At 37.8% G+C, this 24,683-nt stretch overlaps 1 protein-coding gene across 3 annotated transcripts in view; it reads left to right on the top strand.

Moving 5' to 3' along the window:
• The window catches only part of macrod1 (mono-ADP ribosylhydrolase 1), a 128,485-nt gene that overhangs the window by 99,994 nt on the left and 3,808 nt on the right, over positions 1–24,683 (top strand). For all 3 annotated transcript variants that reach the window (XM_030144822.1, XM_030144820.1, XM_030144821.1), the window contains exons 6-9: positions 11,684–11,805; positions 16,344–16,374; positions 19,545–19,618; positions 22,736–22,817. In XM_030144822.1, the coding sequence (XP_030000682.1) occupies positions 11,684–11,805; positions 16,344–16,374; positions 19,545–19,618; positions 22,736–22,817 (309 nt within the window). The remainder of the gene's footprint in view (positions 1–11,683; positions 11,806–16,343; positions 16,375–19,544; positions 19,619–22,735; positions 22,818–24,683) is intronic.

Raw genomic sequence — 24,683 nt, forward strand, 5'->3', positions numbered from 1 at the left:
CATTCTTAAACTCATACTGTTTGCTGGTTATAGCCAACATAAACAAAATAATAAAAATATTTAGGAAAATGAATGTATTGTTAGTGTCTGATTGAAAAGCTGTATTACATTGACGCTGCACTGAGATAAGGATATGAGTCAGAGAAAAACCTTCACCCTTGGCTGAAATGGTCTTTCATAGTCATTAAAATGTTTTGCAGTCAAATCTTTTTATCAAAGCATTTACATTCTCAAACAGATTTTCATAAACCAGGAAATCTGTTTTGAAATACAGGCCAATAGCTTCACCCATTACATATTTTCCATCTTCCCCAACCTGACTAATAATTGAGTTTTAATGGTTTCCTGACATCAACCTAAATCTCAAAAGGTTCAATTTCTCACATTTTCAATCATCTCTCATGTACAGAGACATTAAACTCAGTCAAGACCCTTTGGGAGGAGGGTGTTAGGCGGATAAAACCAGATTAAGTTTTGTCTGTGACTTCAGAAAGTCTTCTATTTGGGCAAGACCTTATCTTATTTGATGTAAAGAGGAACAGAATATGCATACAGTGAGGCTGTAACAGATGCCAGCAATCTAAAACCCTCATACACATGTCCTGACTTGATAGGTTATTAAAATCTCTGTTTACATAATTATTGGACAGCGATTTTTAATAACCTATCAAAGGTAATGAGGATAAAAACAAAACAAACTGCTGTCAGTGTTTTGTGTAGGGTCTTCCCACTCTCTGTCAGAAATGGATGCATCAGCTTTTGTCTCCACCTTTAGCTAGAGGCCAAAAACTAACCAACTGGAAATCCAGTATCGTCTTGAACCCACTGGAACAAAGACATACTTTATTTTCTCAAAAAATTGGGGAAGATATAGGTCAATTTCTGCAGTTCATTACAACAATAAAACTCCCAAATGGGACAACTTTTGCACTTTGGAGGTCTTTGTTTTTTGTTGGGGTGGAGGTGAATTACTGCTATAATGACTATCAGTATCTTCCCAAGAAAATATTGTCCTTTCAGTGAATTTGACAACTAGCATAAAGCTGTGATAGTGTATGCAATAGGAGAATGATAGTTTTAGTAGTTACAGCAATGCATACATGGGCTTTGATTGATATATGTTTCTTACTGTGTAGGGTCATGAACTCAGACTAAGTGATTTCTCAGGGATTCCACTCTTCTTCCTTTTCTTCTTTTTCTTCATTGAGCAGTTTGATCAAGATCTGTCACATTCATCAGACAAGTTTCTTTACATCCAGATTTGTGAATTCAACTATAAGCACCAGATTCACATATCAGTTTGTGCTGCTCACTTTTATCCACCAATGTCAGTCTTAAGGGGGGACACAGAGGCTTCAGGCTTATAGTTTTTGATAAGGTGCCATTGCCGTGAAGCTTCTCGACTGCTGTTTAATGGTTGAGTACATTCTGTTGAAACCGCTGCTGGACTGAAAAGGAGCATAAAGGAAAGTATTGTGCTCAGCTCAGCACAGCACACAACAATTGTTTGGTATTCCAGCAACCATTCAAGTGTCAAGAAAAGTGAAAAGCCCCACAGATACTGCCGTGCACACATGCCAACCTAATGATAACAAGACTCTAGTAATATTTATCTGATTCAGTTTGTATAAACTATATCAATTATTGTAACAATAAAAGATTACCGGCAATCTGTCGAAAATTTGCATACTGACTAGAAATTTTAAAAAGTCTAAAAACAAGAATAAAATCTACTCCATCCCTCATTGAGGGAGTCTGGAAGCAGTGCCATGGGCTGAACACTACTATCAGCATGCTAATGCTTACAGGGACAGTGTTAACATGCTAATGTTCTGTGAAAATAATGGAGGCCATGTTTCTCATCTTAGTTTAGTGTTTTGCATGTTAATTTTTGGTCCAAACAACAAACACAAATCCACAATTCACACCTAAGGCTAATGTATCAGTATTGCAGGTTTGTGGTCCTAAACAGCATTACGCCCTGTTCAGATCCAATATTAACAGCATATTTCATGATTTGATTCCGTGTGTATTGCTCTGATGCCAGGTGTCAGTAAATGTAATAAATATTGAGAGGTGTTCACTGTCAAGGCAGTGTACTATATTGTCTTTGTTTTAGAAATATGACTTAGGTCAACTACTGTTTGTTGTGAAGAATTGTGTAACTCTGCAGTTTCTCTGACCCTAATGTGACCTGATGATTTCATACAAAAACATACAATGTGTTCAGCCCAAAACCAAACTTACCAAAAACAGTTGGTTTGCTGAAGATAAGATAAACTATACGAAGGTCAGGGAGCTCGAGGCAGGGTAAGGACAGAGAGTATAAAACTTTAACCTTATTGTTTCATCCTCAGAGAACAGACCCTTGTTCTATTTCAGATAAAATATTTGCACCCTTTCCCAATATTCATTCTTCTTTATTATTATATTATCCTGCGTTTATCCTTTTACATAATAAATCAGACAAAGGACAAACATTTTCTGGATGGTTCAGTCCTTAACCTAATCACATTTAGCAAGGCAGGCAAGGAAACCGTTAAAAATGTGGTGAATTAATTAATATGTTGGTGTTGGATGCACCCACATATGTCACACATAGATAATAATAACAACACATATTAGTACATCCCCAAAGACAAACATACACCTTGATTTAAACTTCCACATATGGAAACGCAGTGAATGCGTGGATATGATTTCATCCAAGGCCTTTTTTGACGGCTTCTTACTCAGCCGACATCCTCAGCACAAGCAAAAGTACATTCCCTTTCCCCACCGACAGCATCATATCAGACTGTTGTAAAAAAAAAAAAAAAAAAAAAAAAAAAAAAGGCCAACAAAGATAGAGTCTGTTAAAGGTGTAGTACCATCTGGACCCATCGAACTGAAGCAATGCCACTGCAATATTCACATCTCATGTAATCCGGTCCATACACATAATTTCAACACATCAGAATATAATCATGCCAATAGGAGCCAATAATACAAAAAGAATTGACATATTGCCATGGCAACATTTAAGGTGTATCAACTGATTCACAGCATCCGCATCCCACCTCAAATGTTGCCAGTAGCCTTTGAGGTGCGCATTGAATTAAGCATTTTATTCTTCATTCAACGTTAATTAGCAAAGATAAAAAGGCAGTAAAAAATCCTTCATTCATTATTCATTTTTCTGACGGTATCTTTATTTGTGGCAAATTTACAAAGAGACATAAAATCAGCCTGTTAAACATAGACAGCCCGTGTTGCATCTGAAACACCTGCAGGAAATTAAAGCTTCCACTGCATCTTAGGCTATTAGATGAGCTTGTTTATTTGCATGTAGAGCAAGAAAGTGCAATATGGTCATGAGGGATCACTGGAGGTGCATGTGCAGACGTTTCCTCATGGCAGGTGTGAACAGACTTAGTTAGAGCTGTCAACTTGTGATCAGTTCATGAAAAAACTTGTTAAAGCCTTTTCTTTTTTTTTCTTTTGCATGTTTGTGTTGAATACGTAAGCTGTTCAATTGTTAAGTCATTTTATTTAGCAAGATGGTGGATCATCCATTTGGGAGTAAATCCTGTCATCTACTAATCACAGGAATGGATCTAATATTACACACTGAATCCAAACAGTCATGACAACAACTAACCTTGAACATTAACTGTGAATATACAGTACGTACTAAGTTTCATAGTAGATCATCTAATGTGAACCAAAAAGGTGAAGGTGCAGACAAATACAACAGGATGGCAGATTGATAAAACTGTCAATGCTGCAGCTTTAAAACAAGTCTGCCAGTACTTTTGTTGCATTTTCCATGATCAAAACATTGTACCATTTGTTGTTGTTGCTTGTTGTGTTTCCTGTTGTTAAATTTATCCACACACACACAGACTGATCAATAGTTGCTGTGTTGCTTGGGGAACTTTATCCTTTTGTGACCCAGCTGTATTATTTGGGCAATGCAAGTCAATTTTAATTCAGTAAAGCCCTTTATTGTCAAGTGCTGAAGCCAATCAATCAGCCTCTGAATGTTGCACCTAGAGTTATTTATTTTTTCTTTTTATGCCAGTCCAGTTGTCCTATAGTATCATTATCATATTGTCTTTTGTAATATTAGGTAATAATGTTTAAATTTATGTGTTAGATATGGTGCAGTACAAGTTGCATGCTATTAAAATGTTCGCCACGGTATTAATCGTTAAGGGGATTTAACAGAAAATCTTTAGATGCGACTGAAATTAACTTAAAACAGTTGCTTCTTCCCCAGGAGCTTCCTCACCCTCAGCTCTGTACTTCAAATACTTTGTTATTAAGAACACAGTACAATGGTTTTTTTTGGCAGCAGGAGCGCTGTTCCACTGGCTGAGCGTAATGAGCAGATCCTGCATCGCTAACCAAATATCCTGCATTGATTGTGGTTAGCTGGCAGAATTTCCTTGTCAATGGATACAACTACAACAATTTCTAACAACAAATGAGGCTATAAAGGGGAAATATTGGGGGAAGTGGCCTGGAGAACACATTTCTTCTTTTCATTATGAATTTCTGGTTTTGAAATAAGATCACCAGATCGTATTTCAAAAATTCCCAAACACTGTGTTAAATCTTTCTGCCTAATGGGCTCCGATCCTCTGAGGGTTGGATTAAAGAGCTTCTTCTGTACATCTTCTCCGATGTGCAGGAGGAAGAGTCTGCGACTTGTTAACTGTGCGGTGCATGTGTGTGTGAGCATGTCTTTCTATATTTGTGAGGATAAATATCATCTCAGTTTGTGCATTGTGAGGACATTTTGGCTGGTGTTCTTTTTTGTAGAGGGTTCTTTATGGTTCAGATTTGGGTTAAGGATAGATTAGGGCATGGCTCAGGTTAAGTGTTGCTTATAGGTCGTTAGAAAATGTATTATGACAATGAATGGCCTCACAAAGACAGAAAGAAAAATGTGTTTGTGTGTCGTGAATTTAAATGTCGATCTTAATTAATCATTTGATTTATATTGTTTTGAATTGTAAAGGAGATTAATGTGACCTAGTTCCATTTCCTTTTTAAGACAGACCCCAGCCCCCCCGTGACCCTGCATAGATTAGATGGGTATAGAAATGGATGGATGGATTGTGAGACAGTTTTTTCATCTTTACAGTCATGACACTGTGTCAGAGCAAAATCTTTTGTAGTTAGCTTCACAGACCGTACATAACAGAAGCCATCAGAGTACAGCATATCTCCCCAACCCCCACATGATAGAAAAGTGGTCCTTGTTCCTGATGTTATCTGAGATTCAGTGATTGATGAGTTGAGTCAGAAAAAGGCACCTTGAATCAACAACAACATACTGTATATATACAAAATGGATGGACAAAAGACAAATTAGAAAAAGCACCACTTCAGCAGATACAGGATGAATTAAGATACATAGCAGTAAGTTTGATAAGCATTGGTTTTCCAGTTAATATTTTAAAAATGAAATGATGGACAGATAGATGGATGGACATGCCAGTCTCCCATATTGAAAGGGAGTTAGGGAGGGATGTAGTGGTGATATAGTTCTAGACTGAGCTCATTACAGCTCAGACTCCAACCATATTAGTCAGAGTAACCCTACACTAAAAATAAATCTTTGCCAAAGGTGTTTTCTGTCTTTTTATTTGGTGTTATCATGCTTGAAGAGGCTTACTGTGTTTTTTCAGGGCAAATGCTGATGTTAGTAATAAAGAACAATAATCAATATTTGACACCAATATACACACATACCAGAACTCAGTTATGACCAAAAAATCATCCACAGACTATCACTGAAATAAGTATAAATCTCATTGTCTTATACACATCTGTACTATGGTATCATCAAGTTTTCTTCCTCTGTCCCACAAACACTCATAGCAGTTTATTATGACGGTCAAAGTAACACTGTGTTTTATAATCTTCAGGTGTTGCATCAACTGATAGTTTATATTAGAACTCTGTTTGCTAAAACAGATACAGTAAAACCACAAATCACCTCAGTTTTCTGTACAGTTTGTGTTGTTGAAAGCTGCACGAAGGATCTGTTTAGAATTGTCCAAACAAGGTCAGAACTGTCACAGTTTAGTCTGAACTATAGATCAACAAACAGCAACTTAACAGAGATAATACCATCACATAATAACCTTATTCCTTTATAAGCCTCATAATCAAACACGCTTGAGTAGAAGAAACGCTGTGGTTTCAGCACCAAATGTCATTCGTTTCATTTAGAGCTGTGGCGAAAACAACAACAGTGCTCCCAGTTTTTATCAGGGAGTCACTGTCTTTGACTGTAAAAGCTATTTCTAAGCAGTTTTCATTTGCTTCGGCACTTTGGTCAAAAGCCCTGCAGTGTTAGTTTTCCTCACCATAGGAGATCAGCAGAGTGGTCACATAAATCCATTGTACTAGGAATGAATTGATTTAATTCATATCTTTACAATCCAGTACGTTAGTGTCTGAAGCATAACTCCAGTGCTCTTCATTCTAAACACTGTAATGATAATTCCAAATATATTTTTTTTATATTTGAAAGTAGAAATACTACATATAGCCTCTTTAGCGATGTACTGGATGAAAACTCTTATTGCTTGTTCCATTGCAATCCATGTTCCCTTCTCCAGTACATCCCTGTTGAGTCGCTCACAACACACACTGACTGTGTTTATAGCTAAGTATAGCTCCCTCCTCTCGTATAAGCTGCCATACACTGAGCTGCTTTCAGTTTATTTAGGTTAGCAAAAAAGGCAGACATAAAATAAACCAAAACACTGTAGGGACAAGCATAATTGTCCAACACTGTTTCCAAATCTCTTTGTTGACTACCGTCTGTCCTCTCGTGGCCTCGTAGTGGGTCAGCTCTGTCTTCTTGAAGGTTGTCAGCTGAAACACCTGAAACATGGCAGCAGAAGATAGATTAATCCTATAGCAGGCTCCTCATTCATTCGGCTTGGAGTGGAAACAAGAACTGAGATTATTTCACCCCATAAAACCTGTTAAACAATGAAGCCTCAGCAGTAGATTAAATGTGCTGTTGAATTGGATTTTTTTTCGTCTGTGTGTGACTATGGAGGCAGTGGTCTGACTAGTTTTTATTACAACACCGGGATTCCTGCTGAGAACACCACGCTGAGCCTCATCAAAATGTGTGACGGAAGCATCGTGGGCATGTAGAGGCTGGTTAAACCACATCTCCACTACATATCTCACTGTTTTTTGTTCGTGAGATTCTCTTTTCATTTCTCATTTTTCCAACCCTACCTTCAATGCGATAAAGTACTCACTTTATTTAATCAATTAGTCTAAATTAGATACTTTTTTTCAGGGAACTAAGAAGAAGGAAGCATTCATTAAGGTAACAAACGAAACCATGGTATGAGTTAGTTAAGATTTCCGGCTGCTACATGACAACAAAAAACATAAAAAATATAACATGAAAAACAATTAAGAGTAATGAACGACATTATAGCTGTAAACCCACCGAGGCATACAAACAATAAAACTGAGAAGTGATTGAACTCTTGTCAGTATAAAGGGTTGTTGTACTTTAAAGAGGTATCATCTAGTAACTTCAGTCTCTTTATTGACATGATGCACTATCATCAGCTAATTTAGCTTAGCTCGCAGGTTAATGGACCTTTTTCACAGAAGACATTTTGACTTGTTAAGGCAGATTAGACAGGTGTAATTGATCTCATTAAAAATGGCTGCATCCCATTAAGGCGTGTCGGTTTCAGGCCCTGAAATGTGAACGATGGTTCAGTGAAATGGCCTCCTGGGGAAACTAAATGGAGAAGAGCCTTTATTAATGTTGTTAGTAACACCTGTGCATTATATGCTTTTACAACACAAGGTGTCTGGATAGAAAAAGGTCTATTGGCAACAAAAGCACAGGTGATTTCTGAGTTTCCCACTTTGAATGATAAATATCAAAAATGAGTTGTTTTAACTTCAACCTTTGAGCATAGATATGTATGTTCATGGCTTCACAGGCACTGTGTTTTTTTTAGCGGCCAAGGTAAGAAAAATATAACATTAATGCTCCTGAAATACACAGTCTGGGCATAACAACATACACAATATACAGACGGGAAAAAAATTATTAGAGCATCAAAAGTCATCAAAAACAATAGTTATGCAATCAAGTACTAACATCTTTGTGTACCATGTGACTAAATCAGACAGAAAAGAAAACATGGAATGCCTAAAAGCACTGTTTTTGGCAGTACAATGCCATAGCTATTGATGTAAGAATGTAAGTGATTTTGGTTATTATCAAAAACCATGGAAAATGGCTTGATATCAACTCTTAAACTCTTTTAAATTAAACGCTATTTTTGTTGTTATCATTATATTTGTCCAAACAAATGTACCTTTAGTTGTACCAGGCATTAAAATGAACAAGAAATTGAAGAAAACAAGGGTGGTCTAGTAATTTTGTCAGTGACTGTATCTCTGCATTGCATTTAGCTTTGATTTCAAGATCCATTTACTCTGGCATGCCATGCAATGTTTATGCAGTGACACAATGTATTTCCCCACATTTTTTTCTATTCATATTTTCATTACTTTCACCCAGTTGGACCACTGGGTAAAGTTCTCCATCATATCCCAAAGATTCTCAGTGGGCTTCAGGTCTAGATTCTGTGATGACCAATCCATGCTTCCTGAACCACTCTTCCATAAACTGGATGAGCTTATTGAATTTAGACACAGTCCAATGTTTATGTTCTCTAGTAAATGAATGGTTGTTTAAGAAATGAGAACCTACTCATTGCATCATTTAAAGAACTTGTTTCCATCTGAAATACACAGTATTAATAACTCCAGTGATCATCCAATGGAAGGATCTTACCTGTTTGTTTAGGCAGGGTCCTGTTTGAACACACATTTTCTGCAAAACGTGGGTATTTCACTTGTGGAGTTTCTTTTCCCACTAGTTGAAACTTTACTGGCAACCAGTTAGTCATGATGAAAAGGATTAGCTGAGTTAGCTGAGTTTCCTCAGTGTTTAGTTCATAATAAATAGTTACTAAGATATGCTCTTTATGTGAATTCTGGCCTTTTTTTGTAGCTTGTGCTCATGTAGTTGTGGATATTTTATGGGTTATACAATAGGGATTCCTTCTGGGCTTAATACAACTACATTAATTTATTTTCAAGCATAGCCTAGAATATTCTTTGAATGTTTAAAGACTGGCCTACATAAAAAGAAAATATATTGAAAGACTGACTATGGTTTTAAGAAATCTCAGTGTGTTCTGATTTCTATTTAACACAGATATTATTTAACATGCTATGGTGTAACTCTAGAAAATTACACTGTGAACAGATGAACATGTGTGATACTTGGTATTAAATGTGTTCCTTGGGTTGAGTGTTCAATGGCGTGGATACAAATGGGAATTGGAATGAAATCAGCCAAGTAATGACAAAACACGATAAGCTTCTACGAGAGTACTTAAACCAGTAAAGAAGTTTACTACAGTACATCTTTATTTTAAGTACTAAAAAGTTGGCCATTTTATGTCCACAGAAAATTATGAGTTCAGTTCCATCTGTCTGTAAAGGTGGTAAAAGTCTTCACACTCTTTACTCAAGTAGAAAAAATTATTCAGGTTATAAGTACTGACTCAATTTATTTATTCAAGTAAAAGTACAATCTCTCAGATTTACTCAGATTATTTGTAAAACTTTTTTTTTTTTTTTTCATTTTTGGTGTCTACCACATTATCCATGATGGGATGTTAATAGGTTTGTCATAGTTTACATGCACGGCTCCATTGTGTCTTCTATATATATTGCTGTTTCATCCATGTACATTGAAATCAGCGTTGAAGATGGAGGTGAAGTATTATGCAAAGAACTGCATGAAAATTAAAGTAACAAGCCTGTTTTGAAAACACAAGGAATCAGAATTACAGATATTTGTGTAAAAATTTAGGGCATAAAAGTAAAATAGAGTCAGAAAAGTAAATAAGTCAAGTACAGATATCTGAAAAATCTTCTTAAGTACAATAGGGAAGTATATGTTCTATGTTATCTCCCACCTCTTTCTCTGTCTGCCAGCAGGATCACACAAAAACTACTGCACTGATTTTCATGACTCATGAAATGCAGGGAATGGACTGATTGGTCGGTGATGATGTTTGGTCCAGATGAACTGTTCAGACTGATTGTGGCCCCCTGATCATTTTGAAACATATTCGATATTTAGGAGTGAAAATCTGGATGATTACAGAGTATTTTCTGAATGCAGTAGCCAGTGAGAGCGATGACATCAGTGTTACCAACAGTGTAGTCCTCAATGCTAATGATGGTTAATTTAACTACTTTTGACACATTTATGAATCTCACTTTCAGTTCTCACCTGTTGAATGTATATTTCCTCATTAAGACTTATTCAACCTTTTATTTTTTATACAGAAAGCAAGTTTTTTTCTTTTTCAGTTTTTTCTTCATCAGATCCTTCATTACATCAGTTGAACTTGTGTGTTCTTCCCTCAGGAATGATCATTTTAACGCTTAAAAACCTAAACAGCCACCTTCAGCCTCAAGCAATTGTTGAACTAAAATGTTTAATAACTTTTCAATCATTAATCCTATCAATAAATATAAATAATTCATGTAAAATGCAGTTTCCCGCCTTTTCACTGGCATCAGATACGGTCCCTTTGGCGTTCAGAGTCTCCATATACTGAATGTGGAAGCGCCATCATCCTCTGCAACATTGATTCAAGAATATCACATATTTTGTTTGACAAATTACAGTAGTTCAGTTAGTGATATATATAATATGTATAATTAAAACATAATTTTATAAATATATAAAAATCTTTGGATTTACTCTGAGGTTTTGTTAACATTGACATGGTCATTTAATTAAATATAGGAAAATAATTGCTATTCACTGAGCATTAAATAATGAATATGGCTGAATCATTTAGAAAAGGTTGATTGTAGAGGGAAATTAATTTTGAGGTCACTACAAAAATAATTCTATGTCTTTAATGATTAATATCCTGTAGTGTGTGATGTGTCATTATTTTACAGTTGGTCTGGAATAGTGTGTAAATGTATGGGATTAGATAGAAAGTTATCTGTAAATATTGTCCTTATGTGTGATGTAACATGATTTGCAGACATATACTGTGGACCAGGCTCAACCAGTGGCATCAACCAATAAAAACGTAGCAGAAAGCATGGAATGAGAATGTGGTTTATTTATGGTTTGATAATGCTGTAAAATGAGGAGGTGAGTGGACTTTTGGCCCTTTTTTTGTCTGTGCTGTGTCTGCCCTTGTAGTTAATGCTGAATTTAATACATCTACCATAATCAACAAGAAGAATCAGAATTTGACCGAGGTTATGTTTTATTCACTACTCAAACTAAACAGCTCAAAGAAAGACGCAGTTGAGGTCAGAAGGTGACATTCACCTCAGCTAAGTGCATTGAAACTCATAAGAATCCCCACTTTTATTATGTTTCTCCTCATTCTCAGAGGGTCAGAGGGTTACTTGTGCTTTTTTAATATTTGGTGGCCTTGCCTTTAAATTATGTAACTGGAATCAGATACATGAGGGTAGCCTTCCACAAAGCTTCAGGAATTTGGGCCATTCCTTCAGGCAGAACTCATGCCACTGAGTCAGCTAACAAGTGCTTCGTCTTTTGATGTCCATCTCTCTGCAGTTGTCATCCACACTGTGGGCCCGATAGCACAAGGAGGAGTTGGAGAAGACGAGAGGAAGGCTCTGAGGTCATGCTACAGGAACAGCCTGAAAACAGCAACTGAAAACGCTGCACGCTCTGTGGTGAGGGCAGAGGGATGGAGGACCTGGGGACGACTGCTGAGACAAACGAAGCAAAGGGAAAGAGGACAGAGCAGAGGAATTCCGGGACTCATAGCTTTATTTTATAGTTAAAGAAACATGAGCTACAACATACAAAAGATTCATGAGATTAGGATTTTTGAAAAGCTGAGGTAGATGGAGAGGGAAAGGGGAGCTGGGGGCAGGAGTGTTGAGTTGCAAGGAAGTTTTATGAAACACACCAGGCAGAAGACTTCACAGCCAAACACAGCGTCGAAGTCAAAGAAAATACCAAAGTAACCTGAAAATAATGTCAGAGGTATCGCAGGAGAGAACAGGCTTGTGGAGGCTGTATGAAGATAAAATCTGTGCTTTTGGAGATTTATAGCTGAAAAGAGACATTAGAAACAAAATTCAACAGATTTAATAGTAAATTTGGCACAACCACGCACTTGAAGTTGAAATATGGACAAATTCCAGTTTAGTGAAAAGCGTAGGTCATGACCAATAACACAAAGATATGAATGTTTGGTGGTGGTCAATGGGGCCGTTTGGCACGAATTGGTAGCCATGCTTCTGTCAGCCCACCCCAGGGCAGCTGTAGCCACAAATGTAGTTTACCACCACCAGAGTGAGAATGTGAGAGGAAATGAATAATGGATTAATAATGTAAAGCACTTTGGGTGCTTTTAAAAGCGCTATAGAAATCTAATCCATTATTATTATTATTATTATTATTATTATCATTATTATTATTATTATTAATGCACTGCAAGCTGCAGCAGTTGTATGAAATGGTACACATGATTGACAACATTGTGTGGGTGAATGAAAGTACTGTAGATTAATAAGAAATCAATAAAATAATGACAAAAGCACTCGGAGCGTGCCAAGGCAGATCAGCCCCACCAATCACCACCAAAATTTAATCATTTGTTCCTTGTGCAAGTATCAACATTTCCTGAAATTTTCAGCAAAATCCGTCCATAACTTTTTGAGTTATCTTGCTAACAGACAAACAAACCAAACCCCGATGAAAACATTAACCTCCGCCGTCCTTGGTGGAGGTAATAATACATTAATGCCAAGGTGTTGTCCTTTGACAGATAACTAACATTATTTTTATTATAATTATCATTTGCTGAGTTGCCAGATCTTGAGAATGAGAGTGTGTTGTGACAGGGCCCAAACTGTCAATTTCCTTCTGATCTGTGTGTCTGAAAACTGTTCAGAAAATATGAAGCTCGTGAAAAATAGGTACAGTGTTTACCTGGCTAACTGTATTGAGACAGAATCTGCTGCTAGTCTCAGGACAGTGGTGAAAAACATGAAACAGAAACAGGAAATGACTCTTCAAATGATTGTTTGACATAATAGAGAACCCACCAGAGGCGATTGCTTTGAGACAGCAAGGGAAGCTGAACTTCCCCTAACATTTCAGGAAATGAATGGGCAGAATTGCACTGTTGAATTTACAATAAAGATATGAATATTAAAATTGCACAAGCATGCACTTAATTTTATGGCTATGTTGTTCTGGTCAGCTGTTTATCATTTGCTTTCGGACGCGAATTCCCCAATACATTCTCATATCAGTAGCCTACACTGTTGTCTATGAGGCAGCACCGAGCAGTGTTTTTCACTGCAGGGAAGCGTAGTGATCATTGGCTAAATGCATAAAATCACCCAAAACCCTCCCACGGACATTCAGCATCTCTGGGGGTTAATGAGTCAGTAGGCGGGCCAGGACGCTGGACTTTGGATGTTGGATTAGATGAACTGTTTGAAAGAGTAGGTATTGGTCCGAAAGGCTGGACCCATTTTGACTGACAGTGATGTTGAAACATACCGGCATCGGAGCACGTTGGATCTCAGTCCCATGCAGATATCAGTGGAAGAGGTTGTTTGCAAAAGTGCTGTGACTACATCAACTGAAGAGAAAAAGGGTCAAGTCATACACCTGCAAGTGTGTGTTGCTGTGGTTTTATGGTATAGATGAAGCATAACAGCCTCAATTAAGCATTCCTTTTATGTTTAATTGTTTTGCTATAATACAAGTTTTATGATGGAGCTGTAAGATGAACTTCTCCTGTTTTAAAGACCAGCAGCTGCCACTGGAATCCACTCTGGTCTGCCCCATTCCATGTGTCTCATGGGAAGTAACTTCAGGAAAAATATGAACAGCAGTCAGTGGCAAAAGACAAAGAATTTTTTTGATCCTGACTGAATTTTGACCCCATTCATATATATGATGTTTATCAAAGTCACAGTTTATGGCAAAGATGGTAAAGAAACATCTAGTTTTGTTAAGAAGGTCTATGGACTTTATCTCATTCCAAGTGATACATCACCAACACCGAAACGACGGCTGTCTTGGCACATCTTACTCTAACCCAGTGGTTCTCAAATCCAGTCCTTGAGGACCAGTATCCTGCATGTTTTAGATGTTTCCCTCTTCCAGCACACCTGGTTTAATTAATGATGAGCTCATCTCCAAACTCTGCAGAAGCCTGATAACGATGTAACAGCTTCCAGGTGTGCAGGAAAAGGGAAACATCTAAAACATGTAGGATAGTGGTCCTTGAGGACCGGATTTAAGAACCACTGCTTTAACCTCCAAAAGCAAGGTGAGAAGGCGTCAGTAGAGGTGAAATTCACTCCAGTCTGGTCATGTTGAAGCTTTAGAGACATCTTCAACAGCTCTTAAGAGATCATGGAGACAGTTATTCTGACTCTGTGACTCTCTGGAATGGGCTCTTTCTGTTTACGTATTTTCACAGTCTGATAGTTCACCAGTTTTATAATAACCTGAGACTCTCTTGACTTGGTAAATTATCCTTTGAATTGATAAACATCATACATGTAAATGATGCATAAAAACACAATAACAGGATCAAAAATGACTTGTCTCTCATCACTGACTGTAATGCAATTTTTTTTTTCCAAAATAAGATCGCATGAGGCACAACTGGAAATGGTGGGACTTCATCTCTCTATTCAACAATATTTCACACAAGGATAAAGTGATAATAAGATGACATTTTACATGGGAACAGTCAAAGCTCAGTTTATGTGTTATGAAAAAACACTTTTTAATCCCTGGATTCCACTGAGGGCTGCGTCCCTCTACACAATCCCTGTAATTCCAGAAGACGCACTGTAGCGTATTTCAGAGGCGTCCCAGAAATGACTCTCTGGCTCTGCCCTACTAAAAATACTTACCTAGTCTCTTTTTGACAGAAGCTGCGTAAAGATGTGCAGAGTAGATGAGACGGAAAGGAAGTTAAACACAGGAATGACATGGTTTACATGGTCAGTTTTCAAAATAAAACGTCCTGTGTAAATACATAGAATCATTCATACATCAAAACCAATAATCATCACAATGTTGGAATATAGAAACATAGTCATTATGACGGTGAATTTATAAAACACTTCATAACTGGCTTTAGATGGATTAAATGTAGACTCCAGCATGACAACACAATTAAAACAGACGAAAGAGACACCATTTAAGACTGTAACCTACTTAGTCATAGTAAAGGAACAATGACTAAATGAGGAAGTCGGGCAGACAAAGCGCTCTTCTTCTGAAAGTCTCCTGGTGTGGCTGGAAGCTGTGCAGAGGACGGAACAAAACCACATCTGAGCCAAAATGTGACACAGCCGCCCCAGTGGAATCCCAGGGTAACACAAGAACAGAAGAGCAGATTGCGACCTCACTTCACATTTAGTCCTACAATGATACTAATCTTGGGTGCCCACCTTGAAACTGTGACTGGTAGGATAAAGATGTGCATGAAGCGTCCACAGTTTACAATTCTTTGTGTTTACATCCATGTTCAGAGGTTTGTCTGCTGTTGTGAATTCAACTTTGTGCTCTATCAGAGTCAGTTTTATTAGCCAAGCATGTCAATATAATAACCTCATTGAACTTGTACACAAATACAGTAGACAAACAGTCAAGTCGAATCAGTTTTATTCACATATCCTTAAATCATAAACCAAATATTTGCCTGAAGGGGATCACAATCTGTACAGCAAACTACAATCTCTATTCTTAGACCCTCCACTATGATACATTTATTAAATTCCTTCAAGTCTTATCAACTTACATGACAGTGCACTGACATGGATATAAACAGCAGCCTGTGTGTTTCGCAGTGGCATTGAAGCGCCACATTTTTTAGCCACTTAATTATACCACTATATGTGCATTTTAGAGATTTTATGCTTTCTCTTGCTTACAGTCTGAGCCACCATTTAAATTATACATGCCTCTTTAGCACCAGACAAAAATGAAGACTACATAGGCCTGGTCTTCCAAAAAAAAAAAAAAAAAAAAGGAAAAGATCGACTGTGTGAAAAGAGACTGCCATGAAGAAAAAAAAAAACAATCTGAAGAAAGATGTGATCCAGCAGAGAGTGTGAGAGTGTGATTTTTGGTGCATTGGTGTGTGTTTGAATGAGGGATGAAAACAGGCTGTTACATGATCAGCACCAGACTGTAACCGCTTTGTTTTTTTGTCTTTTCTCTGCAGGCTTTCCCTTGTATCTCCACTGGAATCTACGGTTAGTTTCTGTGTTTATGTGCATCTCCAACAAGAACAAATGCACTCATCTGTTCACTTTGTGTGTGTGTGAAAGAGAGAGAGTTTGAGTTATAATTTCCATACTTCAGTTGTTTGGTTGCTTGGGGCTTTATACCAAAACTGATGTGATTGTTTTTCTCTTTTCTTCTGTGTGCAACAGAGTGGTTTTACATCACATACTTGTTTCCACTATCAGTATTTAACCAATGTTGAGTGCTGAGCCACGTCATGCCACTTGTCACATCATCTCCTCCGGCCCAGAGGTGGTTCTCAGATTAAGGTCCTGGATTAAGAGCGGCAGATTAAGATAGATTAGGGCGGAGATTGTGTCAGATTGACGGTAATCCCTCTTCACACTGGCAGGAGGGAGAGTGTTAAGGATGGTGCTTAAACTCTCCCTGGGGTGTGTTTGGGTGTGAGGACCAGTTGTTGACACTTCTTTCCTGTTACTAGAAAGAGAAAAAGGCCAGAGATGTGATTGACTCTGTGTCTAATCTTTGTGTCCATCTCTTGTTCTTCTTTGTCTCTGTCTGTATCTTTTTCCAGCCTTTTTTTTCCTCAGTGTTTGGTAGCTGCAAATAAAGTCCAAGAGGAAAGAAGATATGTAATGTAACTAGATGAGGAGAAAGAAAGAGCCCTTTTTTAAATCTTTGTTGAAAATGCTTACCTCCAAATGCACTTTATTCTCATTTTATCTAAATTTAAAAGTTCAGTGTATGTAATTTCAGAGGATCTAATTGCAAGAATTGAATCTAATATTCAAAATTACATTTTCGTTATTGTATAATGAGCTGAAAATATGTGCTCAGTTTTAAATGAGCTGTTTATCTACAGAGGGAGTGCATCCACAGCTGTGTTTCAAGAACTCAGCGTAGACTGGTTCATTCTCGTAATATTTCTAGTTTATGGCAGGAGGTGTTGAGATGCATGAACTTCATCTACTTTGTGTGTGGACTAGATTTTATATCCCACAAATGGACAATTTAATCAGTGGCATTAATTAGTTTTTGGGGCCACCTTAGAGGAGGGTGAAGGAGGTATTCCAGTTGGTTGCGATCTGCAACTTCATCACTGAGATGGCAGTCAAACTTACACACTAAATATTTACAGAGGAAAGTGAGCAAATAATGTATAATATAAAATGGATTTTGTCAGATAAGAGGTAAGGATTTTCCAGTCACATCTTTTGAATCACTTTTTTTTTCAGCTTTTATGTGATACCACATTAATGTATCTATGCTTGTATTTACATGATATTGACTTTATATTGCTTTATCATTTTATTTTCTTGTATGTGTTTGACTTTTTGTATCAACCTGTCCTTAATTTTACCTTGATTTGTTAATGTATTTATTTGCCTTGCTGTTCTGCCTCTTTTGTAGTTCACTGAGTTCAGTCCATTCGTACATTTTCTGAACTGCTTATTCCCTATGAGGGTCATGGGGGTGCCATGAGCCTACCCGGCAACCTATGGGCAAAGGCAGGGTACACCCTGGATGTGTCACCAGTTTATCACAGGGTGGACATATACAGACAAATAACTGTTCTGTCAACTCATGTCAGAATATTTATTGCAGTAGTAAGACACATTTAGGTTTGTGGCATCTGTAGGCTCAGATATCATCATTTCCAACAGATATTTTACTTATTGGTATCCCCACACACACACACACACACACACACACACACACACACACACACACATTCTCTTTGCCATAATTTTGATAAGTGTATGTACAGCCACAGCATTTGTATTTATCATTTCACGACACATAGACCTGACTACCTGAAGTAACCCCAGATCATAACATTGCCCCCACAGGCATGATGGGTAATCACTTCATCACTCTGGAATGCAACAGGGTCAATCTGGACTCATCAGATCACATGACCTTTTGCCAGTCTTTATGCTCTCTATCATATTAATGCTTATTTAAGAAAGAAGAAGCTATTCTCCTCCCTATTTGCTTGGATAAAACCAGATGGAGAGTATTTTTTTTTGATTAAGGTCTTTTTTATTTTCAATTTTCAAATGTACAACAAGAAACATACAACTTGAACATGAAACTGTTGTATCCAGTTCCTATCCAACTGCCCTTCCACCCACCCCACACACCAGATGGGTACTTTTTTGGCTAAGCAGTGCATAAAAGACGCTACCAGTTTATGAAAAGAGATGGTACGAACAGATCAGCAGCCAATTTTAGTGGAAATGTTGAATGATGCTAAACAAAACCACCTGCTTCTTCTGGGTTGTAAAATATCTTTACAAAAATACAGTCATACAAAAATGTTCAAAAGTAGGAAATTATGTTTAGATTTACAGGTGTTTAACTCAGTATCTGATTAATATTATGATGATTGTAGCTCTGATTTTAATTGCACTGAAAAAAAAAATACAATTATGAAGATAATGACCTGATTATTCAAGTATTCATTGGGCGAAATAACTATTTGGCAACATCACTGTGGGAAGACAAGTGTTCTTCATGTGAACATTATTTGACTTCAATCGTAGTCTTGAAAAGCAATTTTTTTCTGTTGTTTTCCATCAAGCAGCAAAATGGTTTCTCTGGTGTACCATAATGGATCCACTTTGACTTTATTACACTGTGTCCTTGTGTTGTAAATACTGGCTGTACTGTGTGTATTTTGTCACAAAAACAATACATTCTGGGTAATTTGCACCCATATGTATTCCCGTATGTTCTCATGTTGAACCCTCGCTCATGATATATGGAATAATTGCTCTATAATCACACAGCACGTGTTTGATTGGGCAGAGCAGTTTGGCTCCATGATGAATTTTCACTGCCTCTGTGTTGTTGTTTTTCAGCAGTGGGGATAATTTTCCAGCACTGAAAGGTCTCAGCCGTTGAATGAATATCGAAGAAGGGCTGTAGTCCTTCTCCATCTGTCTCCTCATAACCAACAAGTGTGCTGTCTCACTGCAGTTCACTGGAAGAGGGAGGTGGTGATGAGGGGAAGTGAGAAATCACAGGACATGGAGTGTTAGTGTAGTAGAGGGAAGAACAGATACCTGCGTGAAAAAAATAACAATGCAGGGAACAACCAAGTGCAGATCTGTCAGAGTACCTGTTCTTGCAAATCATGTGTATATTTTTGATGTTTTGTGTGTGGTTTGTGTAGGATATCCACCTGAGCAGGCAGTGCACGAAGCGTTAGCAACTGTGAGGGATTATCTGGATGAACATCATGACAAGGTGCGTATGTGTGTGTCATGATTGGCAATTTTTCCCTACCATTTCCTCTAGGTATTATTCCTTTCACAGCTGTTGTTTTTGTTTTCTGGTGAGGGCGAGGAGAAGGGTGTATTGAGAAAACATGTACACTCACGCACAGTGACACACACGTACACACACATATGTGCAAACATACATTTAAGCACACACTCCCAAGTTCTGGCTCACATGCTCATGGCCAAGTCTGCGTTTTAATTGGCTCCTTACGGGACTAAACCCGACTCACACAAACATACACACATATACAAGCACACACACTTTCTCTCCGGAGGAAATGCAAGCGGAGAAAAGACAAAATGATAGAATAGATGACTGGAGGGGAGGGACGGAGGATAGGAGGGGGGTGATGGGAGATGGAACAAAGAGGAAACTTTCCAATCAGTCATTTACATCCTTTAAACTCTCCTCCTCTACTTCTTAGATCTCCACCCACTCCTCTTTCCACTCCCTCTCCCTCCCTGTCTTTAACCATCACGGTGTATCACCTCCCAGTGAGGTTGTTGACGATGTTATTGTTAGTGCTGCCGTCTCCAGAGTCTCTGTAGCAATACCAGACGACTGATGCCGTCAGCCACACCAAGCTCAGCGAACGAACTTGAAACCCAACATGTCTTACTAAAGAGGAGAGTCAACCAGCCCTGATACTGCTGAAAATAAGACCAACCAGTTTAAAACAATGAGATGCTTATTTACATTCAGCTCTGAAATAGCTCCACTGTGGGTTTTAAAGAGAGAGAAAAAAAAAGTTTTATTGTAAACAAATGAGATTGTCAGAGGGAGTTTATTTGCATAAATACAAAGTGTGAATGTTCACCAGAGGAAGCTGGATTTAGTCTCAAATTAAACCCTCTACATTTTTACATCTTTTACAGTCTGTTTTGTGGGTTTTGCTCTGGCTTGGAGGGCAGTAATGTAGAAAATGAAATTTAATTTGTGGACACAGTAAGACAGACAAAATGAACTCATGACAAGGGCAAGAGTGCCATTAACTATCGTAATAAAAATATGAATCTTTTATTGACAAAGCTAAAGTAAACTGTTACCAAATGGTATGAGAAAAGTGGCAAGCAAAATACTCACAGCCACTAATGAGAAAAGAAATTGTATTTTACATTTTAGAATTGACTTTCATTCAGTAGTAAGGTAGTGTAAGTTTAACCCTTCGAGTCCTAAACAGTCACCAGGAACCAAAAGCATCTACTGATCTAAGATGTTTCATAACTTTTGAACCACAAATCCTATCAATACATTAAAATAATTCAGGTAAAATGCATTTTCCCAGCTTTTGAGTGTCATCAAATATGATCCATTTGGATGTTCAGAGGCTGTGTAGTGAACATGAAAACACTGCCATCTTCTGCAGCATGTCTGCATGTTTGATTGACACTAAAGCACCTACAAACCTAGATTCACCAGTAAAACCCATGTAGTTTGACAAGTGACAGTGGTTTTTATGCTCATTTAATGATATAATTTGCTGAAAAAGTCTGTTTTTTGCTTCACTGAGGTCAAGACTGAGCTGAACTTTAGTTTGTGTATAGCATTGGAAAATTTGCATTATCTTGGATTAGATGCAAACTAATTATATATGCAAGTTGAGCAGGTTTTTATGGGAGTGTTGTGCAGGGTATAAATGATTTCCCTTTAACAGGTCAGTCAGTACAGCATGGCCTGTTTTGTTTGTGAAGAGACAATTTGCAGACAGCATTTCCCTTGAAGACAAGCATTTCCGAGGGAGCCCATAACATTCTCTTGATGTTATTGTTAGCTTTAGCATCTCTAGGGTCTTTGTCGCAACAGTATCAAAATGAGCTCCCCACCGCTATTGTTTTCCAGAGGCCATTTTGCATCTCTCTCCCTACAACCACCTGCTTTAATTTGAATGAGGGAAGCTGCAAAATGGCGCAAGTGGAGGCAACTCAGTGTGGAGGTTAGAGATTTCAAACCTTAGCCCAGGGGATGTAGTTACTTACCGCACATTTCCATATCTTCCCTTTTAGCTTTCATTCAAATCCTGACGAGGGATGGTAATTGTGCACAAGCCGAGGCAGAGAATCTCGGGCTGCAGGCTAGCAGGCTGCTGAAAAGCAGTGAGACTTAAACTCCCACACCAGACAGAAAGTGATGGAAGGAGTCTGGCTATAAATTACACTACCTCACAGAAAACAGAAAAATCAAAACCTTTGTAGAGACATTAGGGTGGTAATAATGTTTGTCAGAGTCTGAGAAATAAGAGGATAGTGTTGCGCTTTTCCCTGAAAGCATCCTTTTACTGTAGCTACCGTAACTTTTTATCATCAGGCTGCATGTGGTGTTGTGCACTGTGTTCATAAACACAGAGCAGTATTTATAATGTAAATATAGACTAGAGAGCCAAGATGTAAAGAACAGAGGAGCACAGAACATAAAGATTGTTTATAGTCGGAAAATAACTGCACTCACTCGGTCAGTGTCTTAATATTATTTGAACGCTATTATCTTTATAGCTTTGTGTGCTCTTTGTGTGTGTGTGTGCGTGCGTGCGTGTGTGTGCGTGCATGCGTGCGTGTGTGTGTGTGTGCGTGCGCAGACTTGAGTCTGGACTGAGTCGACTGCTGTGTTTCTCACAGAGTAATGAGAGAACCGAGGGCCTACTGCCAAATACACATTAGCTCAGTGTAACACTCAGGGTCATGCACACAAACACAGATTTCCCCTTTTCTGGTCTATACAAACAGTGTTGTACAGCAGTCGCATAAAAGAACTTGTCTCCCGTCTCTCACCCCTGTTTTCTTTCCTTCTCACACACACACACACACACACACACAGAAACACACTCCTTCTGTACATTAAATTTCAAGCATTCTGTCCTCGCCGCAGACTGTAATAGGCTCTGTGTTGTGTCATGATCATAATAGGGAGCTAATAGTAGGATAATGGTCTGATGCATTAGCTGCATTCTCCTGATATCTCCACTCTACAATGTCGTACCCTGTTACATTGTTCTCCCACTGCTATTGATGAATTCATGGTTATTGCATATGCTTGTAATAATGGTAATTTTGTGTGTGTGTGTGTGTGTGTGTGTGTGTGTGTCAGTTGGACAGAGTCATCTTCTGTGTGTTCCTGCCAACGGATAAGGAGCTGTATCTGCAGAACCTCCCGCTCTACTTCCCTGCTGGTGAGTTTCACGCTCTCTCTGTCACACACACACACACACACACACACACACACACTTTCACACACTATGTACAGTAATGACAGCTCAGCTTAGCTCAATTTAGTTACACACACAAATAGAAACACACACAGTGGTGTGATAAACACTCTGCATCATCCACTCTATTTGCACATCCAGTACATTCACACATACAGCAGGCCATTAGACAAATACATTGTGCGTAAAGCAAACTTAATTGTGTTTAATTACATTCATTAAATATAAACTGTGCTGCACTCACACACACATACATGCTGTGACCTATTCCACATGTTTGGAAAAACAAATGCGCTCACTTGTAATTCCAAAGTGTTTATAGGTCATGATGTGTCTTCATGTTCCATGTAGTCTAATATTAAATATAAAAACAGTTTAATACTATGCATTTTGCAAGTTAATACACATAAGCATAGACCACAGGTGTTTCCAGGTAACAAGTGACAACATTATCACCTCATTATTTTTAGGTTATTACCCCATTAATGTCACCGTATTACCATTTTCATGCAAATATTATACTGATATAACCATTTCATCATTAGATCTCTATATTCTTACCAAAACTAAAAAGTTTTACATCGTTGCTCTTCGTAAACACGATACCCCTTACTGCTCTTTATGTTTAACCCCATATTATCCCCTCTGTTCTGTCTAATAATTCCAGGATATACTCATTGTTAATATGTCATTAATGACCTGTTACCTTGTTATTACGTTGATTACTGTATGATAGTTTTAATGGTATTTTTATGCCCTTATTATCAAACCTTCACCATATTATTATCATGTCATAATGTAAAGTATCAAACTTAAATTAGCCTAACCTTTGTGTGGCCCTATAAATGCAACTCTGTGGTGTGTGCTGGTTGTGACACGATGTTACCAAACCAGCGAATTTACCAAAGTGACAGGAAAGGATGGTTGTAGTGTATTGGTGTGAATTAATACCATTTTAATTCAAATATCACACTGATATAATCATTTTATTATTCGCAGATTTCCATATTCGTACATAAAAAAAATCTATATAGTTTTAATTGTTGCTGTGTGCAAACATGGTTTCTGTTATTGTTGTTTGACCCCTTACTGTCCTATCTGTTCAGTCTAATAATTCCAAAATATACCCATTGTTAATACGCTAGTAATGAGCTGTTACCTTGTTATTACTTTGGGAATTATGTGATAATTTTAATGGCATTTTTATGTGTTTATTATCAGACCTTTACCACGTTTTCACCAAGTCCTAATGTAAAGGGCTACTGATTAATCATGACTATAAATAAGTCTAATCCCTATTTGGTTCTGTAAATCCATCTGTACAGTGTGTGCAGATTGTGACACACTGGCACCAAACAATTTCACTGTAATGACAGCAAAAGACAATTGTAGAGTATCAGAGTGTACTTTGCTCTGTTTCTTCCACTATGTGCTTGGTTAAGTGTTAGATATGTTTTCCTTGTTCCCTATACTTTTCTTCCTATGTCCTTTGTGTAAATATTGTTGAATGGCTTTTATGGTTAGTGGAAGCCTGAGTCACATTCCTACAGCGCGGGACAATAACATGAATCTGGAGGTTGACAGTGCAGAAGATGTCATACTGTGTGTTGCACAGATTGAAAGTCCTTTGAGAGAAGATATTGTATATACATGGAATAAAAATAAAACTTTAGAACTGAGTTGACGTGACTCGACACAGTCGCTGAACCCAGCTGTTGTTCTTCTGAGCTCACGCTTGAAAATAAACCAAACATATTTCCCACAGGGTTCAGCTGTTACAGTCGTCATTTGCTTGTTTGCCCTTTGTTTACCATATTTAGAGCTTGCAGT

The sequence above is a fragment of the Sphaeramia orbicularis genome, chromosome 10 (assembly GCF_902148855.1).
Source record: "Sphaeramia orbicularis chromosome 10, fSphaOr1.1, whole genome shotgun sequence".
In the NCBI taxonomy this organism is placed as follows: Eukaryota; Metazoa; Chordata; class Actinopteri; order Kurtiformes; family Apogonidae; genus Sphaeramia; species Sphaeramia orbicularis.